This window comes from Lissotriton helveticus, chromosome 9 (assembly GCF_964261635.1).
Source record: "Lissotriton helveticus chromosome 9, aLisHel1.1, whole genome shotgun sequence".
Taxonomy (NCBI): Eukaryota; Metazoa; Chordata; class Amphibia; order Caudata; family Salamandridae; genus Lissotriton; species Lissotriton helveticus.
Genome location: NC_136070.1, coordinates 1,072,998,713 through 1,073,012,607, shown reverse-complemented (window position 1 = coordinate 1,073,012,607; position 13,895 = coordinate 1,072,998,713). Strand labels below are relative to the sequence as shown.

At 42.4% G+C, this 13,895-nt stretch overlaps 1 protein-coding gene across 1 annotated transcript in view; it reads left to right on the top strand.

Annotated features, from left to right (window-relative positions):
- The window catches only part of NUP210 (nucleoporin 210), a 524,741-nt gene that overhangs the window by 98,273 nt on the left and 412,573 nt on the right, over positions 1 to 13,895 (top strand). The window contains exon 4 of the mRNA XM_078661451.1: positions 8,446 to 8,542. Coding sequence (XP_078517577.1) covers positions 8,446 to 8,542 — 97 coding nt within the window. The remainder of the gene's footprint in view (positions 1 to 8,445; positions 8,543 to 13,895) is intronic.

The following is a 13,895-nucleotide window of genomic DNA, read 5'->3' as shown; positions in this document are numbered from 1 at the left end:
AGACTCCAGCACAGCCCTCTTCCTGTTGATCATTGATCTGCAGAAGATTGGAATCACTGCAGTAGCTTTCTCCGATGTTATTCTTCATGCAGCTTTCTACCTACATAATGTACAATAGCCGAGCTATCTGAAGTGGAGGTAAACATACCCATGTAGTTATTAATGGTAGTAGAAGCGAAACCCTCGCCTTGAACCTCTGACCTTGCCCCTCGTCAAGAACCTCTTGGCACCGTGCTCCATCTTGGAACACTGGATTCAAGTTAGCCTGGCTGATGAGGGGTGATACTTCCAAACTGGTCATAGGATGCTTTTTTTCCAGTTCAAGGAGAACCTGGCCTGGTAGTTCTGGTGGGACTGTTCCTATGGGGATCAGGGTCAAGACTGATGTGCTTAAGGCTGGGTCCAAGCTACAGTGGCGTGAAGAGTAAAAGAACAATTAAACCCAGATCTGTGACTGGGGGTGAATGTTTGATTTGTTCGGCATGCTGCCCATCAGTTGTTTCGAGCCATCTTGGATCATGCCATTTAATTATTTTCTCACCCAGTGTTCTGATGCGCCTGGAAAAACAGAAACATGAATGGCCCAGTGAACCTGCAGGTTTGAAGAAGAACCACAGCCTTTACTGTTTATGAGGTCCTGAAAAGAGACAAAGATATGTGTTAATTTACACATTGATGGTGGTACCTCTTGGATAAATTATAAATTCATGATATAAATGTGTGATAACTTAGTATGCATCCATTAAAGAATTAAAAACACGGCACACTGCAAGTTTGATAAAAACAACCCGTGTGTTGAAAAATAAAAAAAAGACCATGGGTTCATTCTTCACATTACAGGGTGGGGCAAAATGGTTCTGCGGAAGCATATTAGGTGGACTGTGGCACTTTAGACAGCTGGCATTTAAGTTCTGCTAGTAATCTATTGGTTACAGAAAAGAGACTGTGTAATGCATTGTTTTTTTGTGTAAAAGCAGCTGCTGACCACATTTGATGATTCTCTCAAGATTTGTTACCGTTTCTAATATTCAGAGTCACAATATAGCAAACTTCCTTTCACCAGAAAATGTTACATTTTACCATGATGACCGTTTGGCACCTCAAAGTATCCAGAAGGGAAGAAGACCGCGTTGACTCGCTTTTGCAGCATGCTGTCTGTCGTACGAAGACTGCTCTGCTTTTGGTCATTTTAGCTTCAGAGCTCCGTTTCTTTGCAAGATTATTACTCTCTTAGTTTAGTGTCACAAAGTCCAGCATTTACCACTGTGTTTAAACTTTCCTAGCATTTGTTCAAGTATACATTCAGCCGTTAATTTCTTATAGTATCTGAAAGGTAGGCACATTATTTCAGAAAGTGAGAGAACAGTGGAACTTTTTTTAGAAGGTTAAGAAAGTGTTTCATATATGTCCTACATTACTTTCGACTGATATGTTCGTGACATTTGCTGGAATCTTATCTGCCACAGACGCAGCTCTAAAATGTGCTGATTCTGTAAACATTACAAGGGTCTGTACCCATTAAGCACATCTATCTCAATCATGCTCTTGTCCCCCTGCCCTCCACTCTGTTCCCCCTGCCCTCCACTCTGTTCCCCCTGCCCTCCACTCTGTTGCCCCTGCCCTCCACTCTGTTCCCCCTGCCCTCCACTCTTTCCCCCCTGCCCTCCACTCTTTTCCCCCTGCCCTCCACTCTTTTCCCCCTGCCCTCCACTCTTTACCTCATACCCCCTACTCTGTCCCACTACCCTCCAAACATGTGACTTAATGTCGGGCTTAATTATGTGTGCCCTTTAATTGCCACGGTAATACTTCACCTGATACATGGTGATGACGCCTGGTGTGGTATTGTTTGAGGGCAGTATTGCTAAGTCATTCCAATATTTGCACATTGATATGGATAATAAGGTCTCAATAATGTGTTTCCCCAGGTTACTGGTGTAAAAAACTCTGAAGATGTAGTGTTTCCACCCTCAAGATTTCTGCTAGTGTTTACTTGGTAACAATCGTGTGGGGAACACCATATGTGTAATAATGTTCACTTTTTTATATATAAGACTTGTTTTACGAGTTTTGTGTTGTAATTCTTTATTAACATTTTGCAAGAAATTACATCCTGAAGACAACGCATCAACCATACATTTACAATGGTCGGATGAAAAGTTAAATGAAAACTTGTACAGTTTATGCCTCTTAGGGGCTGAGAAAAGCTTAGGTTGAAATGTGTTGGGGGGGGGGGGGGGGGGGTGAGTAGGTGGTGAGAGACCCCATGTCTTGGTAGGTATGTCTATGGTAGCTGGTCTAGTGTTGGCCTAATATGTGGGATCCTACGGACTGTGAGGAAACTCAATGTCAAAAACAGCAGGTGAACATAGTCAATGCATAAACTCGACAATAGGTCTGAAGAATTTAATAACACATTTAAATGTAACATTTTTATGTGGGTACCCCATGCCTTGGAATATCTATTATTCAAATATTGAGAAAGTAACCAAGTTTCTCAACCATGTCTGCACTTGCATGTCTTAAGTGCATTTCCTATTCTGTACATAGCGATGGACCAACAGTTTAAAATTACTCTTCTTGGAAGGAAGGGACTTTGGTTTCTGGGTGTCCATAAATTGGAGTGCTTCAAATAAGGCCAGTTCAAGAATTTCTATCCCGTTGTAACCAATTAATTATGTTTGCCAATTGGAAGCCCAGTAATACAGCTGAAGATCTGCTATTTCCATGATAATTTTTAATGGAGAAGATTTTGGTGGGTATATAGGAGTTTGGGAAGTATGACCATTTTAAGAAAGGGCAGCTCTACCCAGGGTTTAATTTGTAAAGCAAAAACATAAGTGTCAGAACCCTCGTTAGCGGCCACGGCAGTTTGCAGCACACATTGCCCTTGCCAGCGCTGCCAACAGTACCAACACAACTATTTTCCATCATGCTCCTAAAAGTGTAAATGATTCAAACTATTCCTGGCCCCTAAAGTTATAAGAATGGCTTGAGTAGCAGGAATTCGTCTTTTGTAATATATACTGAATTAAGAAGCCACAGTTGTGCTAGTCTCCAAATTATGCAAACTGCATTGCAATGTAGCAGACTGTTATCAGTTAGCAAAACCAAAGGGGATGATGGACGGAGTGTTGAACAATGCAAGCACTCACCCCCAGATCTGTGACTGGGGATGAGTGTCTGAAAAGTTTCAGCGCTCCGCCCATCTCCTTTTGTTTGCTTTAGACTGTTACAAGTGCCCGTGTTGACAATTAGGTGCCGGTGCCAAGCACCAGAATCCCCCAGCTCAAATTAATTACTAACTCTACCCAAAATAGTAAGCAGTAGGTTGATCAGTTAGTGAAGTCCTTACTCAAGCTCTCCTTTAAGGGGACCATTTAAGTTCCCACAAGCCTGTCAGGTTATGTTGGTGCGTGGCACAAGTGTGCAAACAGGCAAAGATTTTAGGAGCCCTGATGAAGGCTGGTGACCCAAATGAGCTTATAACAGAGCCGAAACATCTTGGCATGATTTTTTGGATAGATAAGTCATTGTAATTTTTTTCAGATATCTAATATACATGGATTTTTAATCCTATCGGAGGTGCCCAAAAATAAAGACCATTCCCTAGGGTATACCTTGAGATATTTTTATGACCTATCTGGATCCCTGCTATAATCCAGTTCTTATTTAAGAACTCCCAAACCTGGTGTAGTCCACTAAGGCAGTATTTACCTACCTAGGTTTGGAGCATTGGCTATGATGAAACATGCCACGATAATTTGTGGTTAAGGAAATGTCTCCAAAATCATTAGAATTCATGCAAGTTTCACCAGAACCTCTTAATTTAGGTCTACTCATCTGTCAAGCATGTTAATGTAAGGAGGATATGTTTTAGTTTCATTCTTCTTTTTCTACATATGTGTATCCATGTCTAGCGTATGTAACATTGTGGCTTAAGTCACATACTATTGTCAATGCTTGGGGAAGTTCATCTAGGAGGACTAAGGTCATCTAGTGGCCCTCAAATTAATCTAATTTAGGACAGAGAAGCAGAGATGCTCACAAAGGACCAGGAACTAACTTCGACTTTACCAGTTATCGCCACATAGCAGCCCTGTTTGCCTGTTTTTTTACCTGCGTGACTGCCAGTGGAAAATATTTTTATTTGTAAAATTACCACGCCTCTGGAATTCATGGTAAAATGTTTGCTATGCAACCTATTATAGCTGCATTGTCCGAGGAAGCCACAACATGTTCCCAAGAGGTATTTCCTTTGCAGGAATAGTACACCTGGGAAGTGTCATCTGGGAAACTGAAGTACTGCACTCTATCTCATTCATTCCTGGAGGCATTTAACATTCTAGGACATTATATAATAGTCTTGTTCTCTCAGCTAGCAAAATATATTATGGTAGGGCATATCTCTTGAATTCCTCTTCTACTCTGTTGTACTCTGCAAAATCTTAAAACTAAGAAAACACAAAAAAATCATATTTCCGCCCCCCCAACACTCCTGTCTCCCATAATTCTTTCTTCAACGCATCTGTAAGCCTGTGTACCACTTACGGGAAAACATTATTTTTCAGTGTGCCATGGTAGTGCTATTTAAAGGATGATCAATATAGTTTGCAGTTTTAAGTGAACCGGATACTGATCATGCCGGTGAGCAGCCATCACAACGCGGGCATTACCATGCGCTGCCATTACGATGCTGCTTTTACAATGCAAGTCGTTTCAACGACTTGCGCTGGATGGCGCTGTTGGAAAAGGAATAGTTTAATTTTCCAACACCTTCCCTACTGTAACGTGGGCTGGAGTTGGAATAGAAAATTAAACTATTCCACTATCCAGCGCTTACAGCTCAAGTCGTTGTAACGACTTGCGTTGTAAAAACAGCGTCGTAATGGCACGCGGGGTAAAAGCCCCCGTTGTAATGTCATACAACTGATCATGCCATATTTAATCTAGAAGTAAGTTAAGTACACATTGTGTGAGGGTCAGTTTAATTGAGTGTCCCTCATTACCTTCTGTTACCTGCAAGGGAAGTGCTATTTTTTTTTTAAGCTGATGTAAATGCAGGATGAACAGAGCAGTTCAAGGAATAATAGCATCTACTTGGTTACCTTCCTCTCAAGTCATTTTCCCCTCTCTGGTGGCAGGGTGGACGGTGGAAACTTAGAGCTGCTTCTAGAATGGCGTGCCTCTCCCGAGATGAAGTCTTCTTTGTCTCTGTCCAGCAATCTCGTGATCAGATCCAATCTCCTCCCATATCTGTGCCATTTGTATTTGTTTTGGGTTCCGTGGTTCTTCACGTCTCCTGACTTGAGGGTTCTGGGTAGTGCTCTGATTAAGATCTCTTCTCTCTGCTACCCAATCAACGCCTCCTTGGGTGATTCAAAGAAGAAAGACTTGGAAATAAACAGGACCTTGACTTTGGCAGTGATTAAGAGCATGTATGGGACATTCATGGCCCTCAGTTGTTGTTTAACCCCTTTGAAGGATTTCTGCAAACACACATAATAATGCATATTTATTGAACATAATGTGATCTATTGTGCAGACTGAAGTATTTAATTGTGATATAATTAGTCTGGCAATCAAAGGTTTAGGTGGAGCACCCAGTAGGATCCTAGGTGTCGGAGTCCGGTGTGCCCTTTTTACAACAAAGCATGTTGAGAGCCTATCTTCTGGAAATATTCTACATAGCCCAGTGTCTAAGAATTTTTACAGATTTGTGTTCTCCATTCCCCTTGGGAATCTTATATTGCAGATATTTTCTCCAGGCATGACCTTCAGCATCCTCAGCTCTCTCTTACAGGGAGTTAGATGTTGCTCATAGATGCTAAACCTGTATTCGGGGACTCATTCGAGCAAGTGTGACCTCCATCTTCAGAGACTGTTGTCCTAGGCGGTACTTTCAGGGTCATCCACGAGTGAGAAAGGTCTCCTTCTCGCTATATGTCTGGTTAGGTCTCCCTTAACATCTCTTTATGCTGTCATATCACCTTTTTTTTCTGGCGCCCATTTTATTTCCAAATGGCCCATTTAGTACCACCAGTCTAATTCAAGTCTGAGTCCCTGCCTGTAAAACGTATTATCTTACTTTAGAGGATGCTTCAGTTCACTGTGCAGAAGAGAGAGTCTCTATGATGGGGGTTAATTTGTTTCCTTTCCACTTATTCTCTGGAGGCAAACCACCAATACGGTCTACTCAACACACCGCAGGTACACAGGGGCCTCTTAACCCCTTCGACGCTCATGACGAGCTGGGCTCGTCATGCAGTAGCCTCCCAGCACACTCATGACGAGCCCAGCTCGTCATGTATAATGGGTTTTTGCATATTCCAGCACAGGGGCGGAACTCATCGAGCACCGATGTGGTTAATCACCCCACTACTTGCTTGCAGGCCCACATGCCATTTTCATCTCTTCCAGAGCACCTATGGCTGCAACAGGGACACCGGTTTTACAGCAAAAAATTGGAGGTAAAGAGTGTATATGCCCATGAACCATTCCTGGCATTAGTCTGGTGAGGCTCCACACAGAAATCCTGAGCCACTATACTCCACCAGCCACCATGCCAGTCATGAGTCATGGGCTGCCACTCCGGCACCCGGCCATCAGACACCCTCGAGTGTAGTGCTTCACTTGAGCTTGGCCATCCAGTGCAGGAGGTTTGGATTTCATTGCTGTTCCTCCTAGTCTGGTCACCAGGGATCTCCCTCGTTGATGCTCTGGCCATGTGGGTCCCTCAGTCCTCCAGAATTCACGGTCTTTCTCTGCTTGGCATGGCAATTCCTTTCCTCCTTGGCCCCCTTCCACTTGTGGCCAACTCACCATGAGGCCGCTAAGGAGTTGCCATCTAATAATACCTAGTAATCCTCAACACAACTGCACATGTGAAAGACAAAATATAATGCTGAATGACTTACTGCAAGTAAGGTTAAAGCAGGGGCACAACTACCAACTTGGCATTGCTAGGTTAATGCATCTTGAAATCCTGATTCACATGAATACCAATATTTCTCACCCCATTAAGGATTCCTTTGCGATTTGGAATGAAACGGATAGTTTTTCAGGACCTAAAGTTTTCTTTCAATCCAAGGCTACATTCCGAAAAATGACAAGCATAAACGAAATCTCATGGTTCAACATTTTATATTAAGCTATATCAATTCGACTGGCTATAAATTACCAATACAATTGTGTTGCACCACAACCTTGTAATTTAGAGTGACCCAGAAACAATAAGGCATTGGATTCGGCTATAGTGAAATAAAAATGTGGCACAGAACTGTTGGATGAGGCAGCAAAATATCACCACAGCCTAAAGCAGATCGAAACACCTCTATGTTGGGGTTAGAAGAAGATGAAGAAATAATCAAGCACAAACCACAGTCAAACGCAGAGGAGAAAACTTCTATACAGGAGACTTCACTCCCAATTACAGATCCATTTGGAGCATCACAAAGTATTGACAAAGGTCATGTACTATGGTGTCATCTGCTATCCCTAGCCGTGAACACCCTCCATAGGATGTTCTAAAACTTCCTACAGCTAATATTACAACATGCAATTAATCAGATATTAACGTTCATCTACAGAGAGGGCATTAAATTACAACTACATTGTACTCACTAATGCAAAATGGTGTCCATCCTATATCAGCTCGAGGACAGCATGGTAAACCACAAAGTTCTAGCTCCAATGCACTAAATATTGAGTCTATCCATAGATTACTAGAGGAAACATAAATTAGAACAGGCCGTCATAATTCATGCATGCACATACTCAGGGAAACCTCATTAACTCAGAATTGGTATTTTTTTAGACTTATTTCTCAAAACAGCAAAAGAATCCCCCAGGCCAGTTCAATTACATACAAGATGCTGACCGCGATGTGCATGCTGTTCAACTAATCCATGAACAACCTGTACCAGTCCAAAACTTGTGTAACAGACATGGACGGTGGCCATATTGGAGTTGAAAGGAACACTGCAAGAGCCAGAAAAGATATTGTATTGAGGAAGCTGACAGATAATATATTACTAATTCTACAAAAACCAAAAACGCCACAGTGTATTCCATACCTGGCCAGGTAGTAACAAATTACACCAAGGGCAAACAATAAACCTAAGTGTGATCATATTCTGGTATTCAAAAGAGACTATAGTTAGTATAACTAAGCGTAAGCAGCAGTTATGCAGGGAGTGGATCATAAACAGTATTCGCAGATATCGATTACAAGAAGCAAAGCACTAAGTAAATAGATGTAGTCGCCATCTTACAATATTGTAAATAGAGAAAGTGGAAACACACATCTGTTAAAAGAAAGTAACAACTTTAAAGCACAAGTTAAGTATTATGTTAAACAATATATTTTGATACTTTTGACATCCAGTAATTGAATTCATTTGTTCTTAACTACGTTCTTTACCATGCTTTTCATCTCATTTTCAGGAAACACATTCAGTACTCTTGCAGGTTTGGTTTTTGATTGGACTGTTGTAAAAGATACAGAATCGGAAGGTTTCTCGGATATGCATAACACATTACGGTAAGTGCTGGCTACACTAATCTTAACTGGTCTGTCGACTCATGATTACGATTTGATAACCACTGTTTCATGATGCAAAATAATATTTTCTTTGAGACAATATGCGAACAGTGAGGTTATTTAGTATGTCCTGAATGATGACCAATACGGTTGTTTTAACTCCTGCTGTTGATTCAAAGATGCAAGTTTAAGTCCTGCTTGGCAGTGTTTTTTATTGCAACCATAGGCTGTAGCAATTTTGGGAAGAAAACTAGATAATGTTTGTTGTTGTGTTCGCAATCTTTTCTTTCTATTTTGGTTAGGTCTAGGGACAGCTTTGGCTGTGTCACCAGTCTCTGTTTTTTCAAGAAACTCCTAGTAAAAATGCATGTACAAATGCATAGAGAGAGAGGCTTTTGGTCTGCTTTCTTCTGTCATTGATTTGTTCAAGTTTGTAAGAAATCCGGCTGGAGGCCTCAAGGCAGCCAGGGTCTCCTGTGGAACCTGGTACTGCGGACCCCTCAACTAAGAACCAAGGGCCAGATGTAGCTCGCCAATTACCGGTCGGTAACGGCCGATTTCGGCCGTTACCGACCGGTATTTGGGAATTGACATATCGGTTGGCTCATATTTACAGAATCAGTATATTTACCGATTCAGTAAATTTTCCGATTCTGTAAAATACCGAATCGGTAAATTTACCGAATCGGTAAATACAGATGTAGGTGGCTACTCAAACAGTGCCACAGGCCATTACCGATTCGTTATTTACCATGTAATACAATTGCATGGTAAATAGCGAATTCCAGTGTACATGCACATCTGTGCATGCACACCTGTGCCATGTGGCACACACATGCCCTAAGGGCATGTATGTGGGTCACATGGCACACAAGCCAAAATCAGGGGTGCAACAGGGTGTCAAAGCGACACCCTGTTCCCCTTGCAAAATCGGTAAATTTACCGAATCTGTATTTACCGATTCGGTAATTGACATTGATTCCTATGGGCCTGTAGGCCCATGAATCAATGGCAAATTCTGACTCGATAATTACCGAATCGGTAATCACCGAATCTTACCGATTCGGTATTTTTACGATTTTTTTTTTTTCCTACATAGCAATTACCGATTTAGTAAATACCGAATCGGTAAAATTCGGTATTTACCATTCGGTAATTGGCTATTACCTACATCTAGCCCCAAGTACCCATATTTAGCGCATGACTGTCAAGTTAGTGTGAGAGAGCAGTCCAAGGCTTACTGAAGGCAGGTGCTGTGGGCTAGAGAGTCCGAACTCACCAATCCCACAAGCTGCACCCAATAAATTGCTGTCTAGTCAATAATTTTTCCTATGAAAAGGAAAAGTAATATATTAAATACATTACTATATACTACACACAATTAACACATATATATGCAACTTTTTTTAGGTAATGACAATGCCTTCAGTGACATCCTCAAAATGATCTCACAACCAACGCTAAGCACATGATAAATCAACGACTCATGGGTTTGATGCCTCACTAAATGAATCTTAAATGTTGTGCCGGCGTGAATAGTACATGTACACTTTATGGAGGTGTAGAAGAGGGCATTTCTGCACCTTTTAACAAGATTTTCAAGGAAAACAGTGAAATAAAGCTAGATTGCATTTGCCAATACCCCATATCATACAAGGATGACATTTATAATGAATATAGTAAACTGTGATAGCTTGGAGGGAGTAAATTAGCTTAACTTTGGCTTTCTTAATGCCAAGCTGCCAGATTTGCTTTATTTTTTTTTAAACATCTTTGTTCAGTGACTGTAGCAATTAAAACACTTGTTTTCATCTTTTTATGATGTATCCGGTATGTTTCTAGGCTAGGAAAGTCTTATTGTGCATCTTCTGTCAGGTGCTGTATGCACTTTTAAGGCTACATCACTTCTCTAGTCACAGCGAGGAGAGTGTTGCAATCTTTTAACAACGTTGTTTCAGAGATTGTGTTCTCTTGTTTTCCACTGCATTTATCTGTGCTCCTCGGCTGTCTCCCTTTCCCTTCCCAGGCTGTTGTAGCCAAAGTTTTGCCGCTGCTCTTGCTATGTTGTGCAGATTTGTAGAGTACACTGTCACTCCGGAGAGTATCCTGGCGCTGAGCTGGTGTGAGTCTAGGGACACCTAGGGCCTGTGGGACTACTCGAAAAGCCAGGTCTTGAGCTTCAAGTGGAATTCGAGAAGTGAGGAGGAGGCTCTTATGTGTAGAGGCTGGTTGTTCCATGCTTTAGGAGCGACGTAGGAGAATCCTCGACCGCTGGATCCATTTTTCCATATGTATGAGATCTGTGCAAGGAGGAGTCTGGGCGAGCGGAAATGTCTGGAAGATTTGTGAAATCAGACATAATTGTTGAGGTATGCTGCAGCACTGTATTCAGTGCCTTCAAAGTGTGGGTGAGAAATTTGAGCCAGAGGTGCAGTGTGAGTATGGCATAGGAGGTTGTGAGTGTTTCTGGCTGTCGAGTTCTGAATGGTCCACAGCCTTCTGGTGAGTTTCTTGTTGATCCCAGCATAGTGGATGTTCCCATAGTCCAGATTGCTTGTAACCAGCTTGTGTGTGATGGTTGTGTTGAAGCTGATTGTGAGCCATTTGAAAATGTTCCACATCTTCAGGGTATGGAAGCAAGAGGTGGTGATGACATTTACTTGGGCGGTCATATTGAGTTTGCTGTCAATAGGTATGCCGAGATTCTTGGTGTTGATTGATGGGGTGAGTGTAAGCCAGTTGGCAACCAGGTGAAACCCCAGAGTGATGTGCTCCTTCCGAAGATCATGACTCTGGTCTTGTTGGTGTTCAGCTTTAGACTGTTGGTCTTCATCTAGTGGGCGATTTCAGTCATGCAAGCATTTGACTTGATCCAGGTACTGGACGGCTTTACCATTAGGTAGAGAATTAATTGTGCATTGTAGGTGTAGGAGTGGGCATTGACATCTTGAGAATGGATGATGCTGGCTAGAGGGATCATGTTCTGCAGTTGGGGTTGTGGGCATCTGAGGTGTTAGTGCCAGGCTGACTAACTGGGTCCTTCCATTCAGCAAGGAGCAGATCCATCTGAGTGCTTGTCCTTGAAGTCTGGTGTTGTGTAGGTTTTGGATGAGGAAGCGGTGGAGACTGTGTCAAATGCTGCAGAGAGGTCCTGAAGGATGAGGACTACTGTGTCCAGAGTCACATGGATGTCATACCTAGCGATGATGAGGGCAGACCTATGCTGTGGTTTAGCTTGAAACCAGACTGAGTGGTGTCAAGGAGTTGGTGGTCGTTAAGCTAATAAGTGAGGTATCTTTTAATGATTGTCTCGAAGACCTTGGCAGAGCATGTTAGCAGGGAGATCAGTCTGTGGTTGGTGAGCCCTGTAGAGTTTGTAGAGGGTTCTTTACCAATGGGAGGACAGTTGCGTGTTTCCAAGCATCTAAAAAGGTTGCCGAAGAGGTGGTGTCATTCCAAATAGTTGCGAGCATGGCTCTGATGGATTGCAGTTTCTCAAGTATGCATAGTAAGGGCATGAGTCCGATGGGGCCAGAGAGTGGATGGACTTCATCTTGAAGGCAGTTTCTTCTGGGGGTGATGACGACTATATGGTTAGTAATGGTTCTTTGGATAAGATCTGGAGGTGTTTGCCAAGATCTGTCCGGTCCCAGTGTGGGCTGAAGTTGCTGTAATTTGCGGTGATTTTGTTTCTGAATAATGAGTAGGATGTGGCCGATGGTGAGGTGACATCTTTCACATAGGCTAAGATTTTAGTGCTTCTGTTGGTGCTGGCCTTGATGCGGTGTGCCAGAGCTGTGCTTTTGATGCAGGGCTCGAAAAATTCACTTGACCGCTTGCATTTGCGAGTCAGATTAATTCAGGACAAGCTATTTTTAGGTCCTACTTGCCCTTTCTGGCAGTAGGAAGACAAACTGACATTTGACCTCTGCCTCTGAAAGCATAGGAAATGTGACCAGATAGCAAGATTTAAAGGCATCTTTATTACTCACAAAGTAAATGTGCAATAAAAATGCTTTTAAATCTTGTTAACTTATCACATTTGCTCTGCTTTCAGTGTCAGAGGTCAAGTGCATTTCACCTAGGTCGAGGAGATTTTATAAGTTACTAGACCTGCAGGTCTAGTGCATTTTTTATGATTTTTCGAGCCCTGTGATGGTCTTGATCATTTGGCTCTAGCGTCTTAGGGCAGATTTAAACATGCTCCTGTCTGCATTGTCCTGGCTTATTCTCCTTTTGCGCTCCAGTTGTTTGCAGTGGCATTTCATCAGTCTGAGTTCTTGATTCTCATAACTGTCAGCGAAACGGGCATCAATCCTTGTGCTAATCTCACTTGTTCAGGGCAGTTCGGGCAGGACAGAATGTGACCTGGAAGGGTGGATGAGCTTTAAAGCGTAGATGCTACCTGTAATTATACAACAAACCCTAACTAAGAGGTTTGTTGAGGGTTCAAACCACAGAACTGCAGTTTGTTCTGGCAGAAAGTGGTGAGTCCCAGCAGCAAGTGCTGTGGCTGAAGGACTGTCTGAGTTAGAGATATTAAGGGAAGTCTGCCATCATCAGTGTATGTGTTCTTTGACAACCTAGAATGTTTTTTGGTAAGAGTGTGAACTCTGATTTAAGATCGACATGCTGGTGAGTGAGAGATGAGGATTTTACAAAGGTAAGGAAGGGATCCTTCAGTTTAATGGCTCAATGAACTAAACATTAAGCTTTAAAGGTGATTATTTTGGCATTCGGAAGCCAATCCACGCAAAATGGATGAGGAAATACACCGAAAGACTAACACCCTCCCTGGAGACCTATATGTGGGATAAATAAAAGTGCCCTCAGCCCACTAATAGTGGCATGCTTCATTATAGGGCGTGCTACAAAACCCCATGTTTTCTTTTTAGTTTCACAAAATACTAAAAGGGATCTACTTCACAATATCTCATTAAAACTACTTTAGAAGTATCACTACTAGTTTACTCTGGGCCTCCTAGATATGATTAAAAATACCAAACAAGATGGTCTTGGGGTCTTATTGCACTATCCTCTCTCTACGCAGTCCACGTGTTTCGGCCAGTCAACTAATGCCACTTAGGTTCTGTGGCCTTCCTCAGGACTCAGATCCCTACAAATTCAATCACCATCAGTTGCTCCTGCTTGTTAGTAGATTGTGAGGAGGTAACCTCGTAGGTTGACCTTACTTGTTACCTAATTTCATGAACCAGGAATTTTTCCTGGCCTTTGTATGATCTCTCTGAACCTGGAGTAGGAGCGGGTGTGTCGCCCATAGTTGCACATTCGCTAAGGGACTGAGCTGCTCTCCACCCTCCGACAATTTGTCAACGCATGATGCTACCTATGC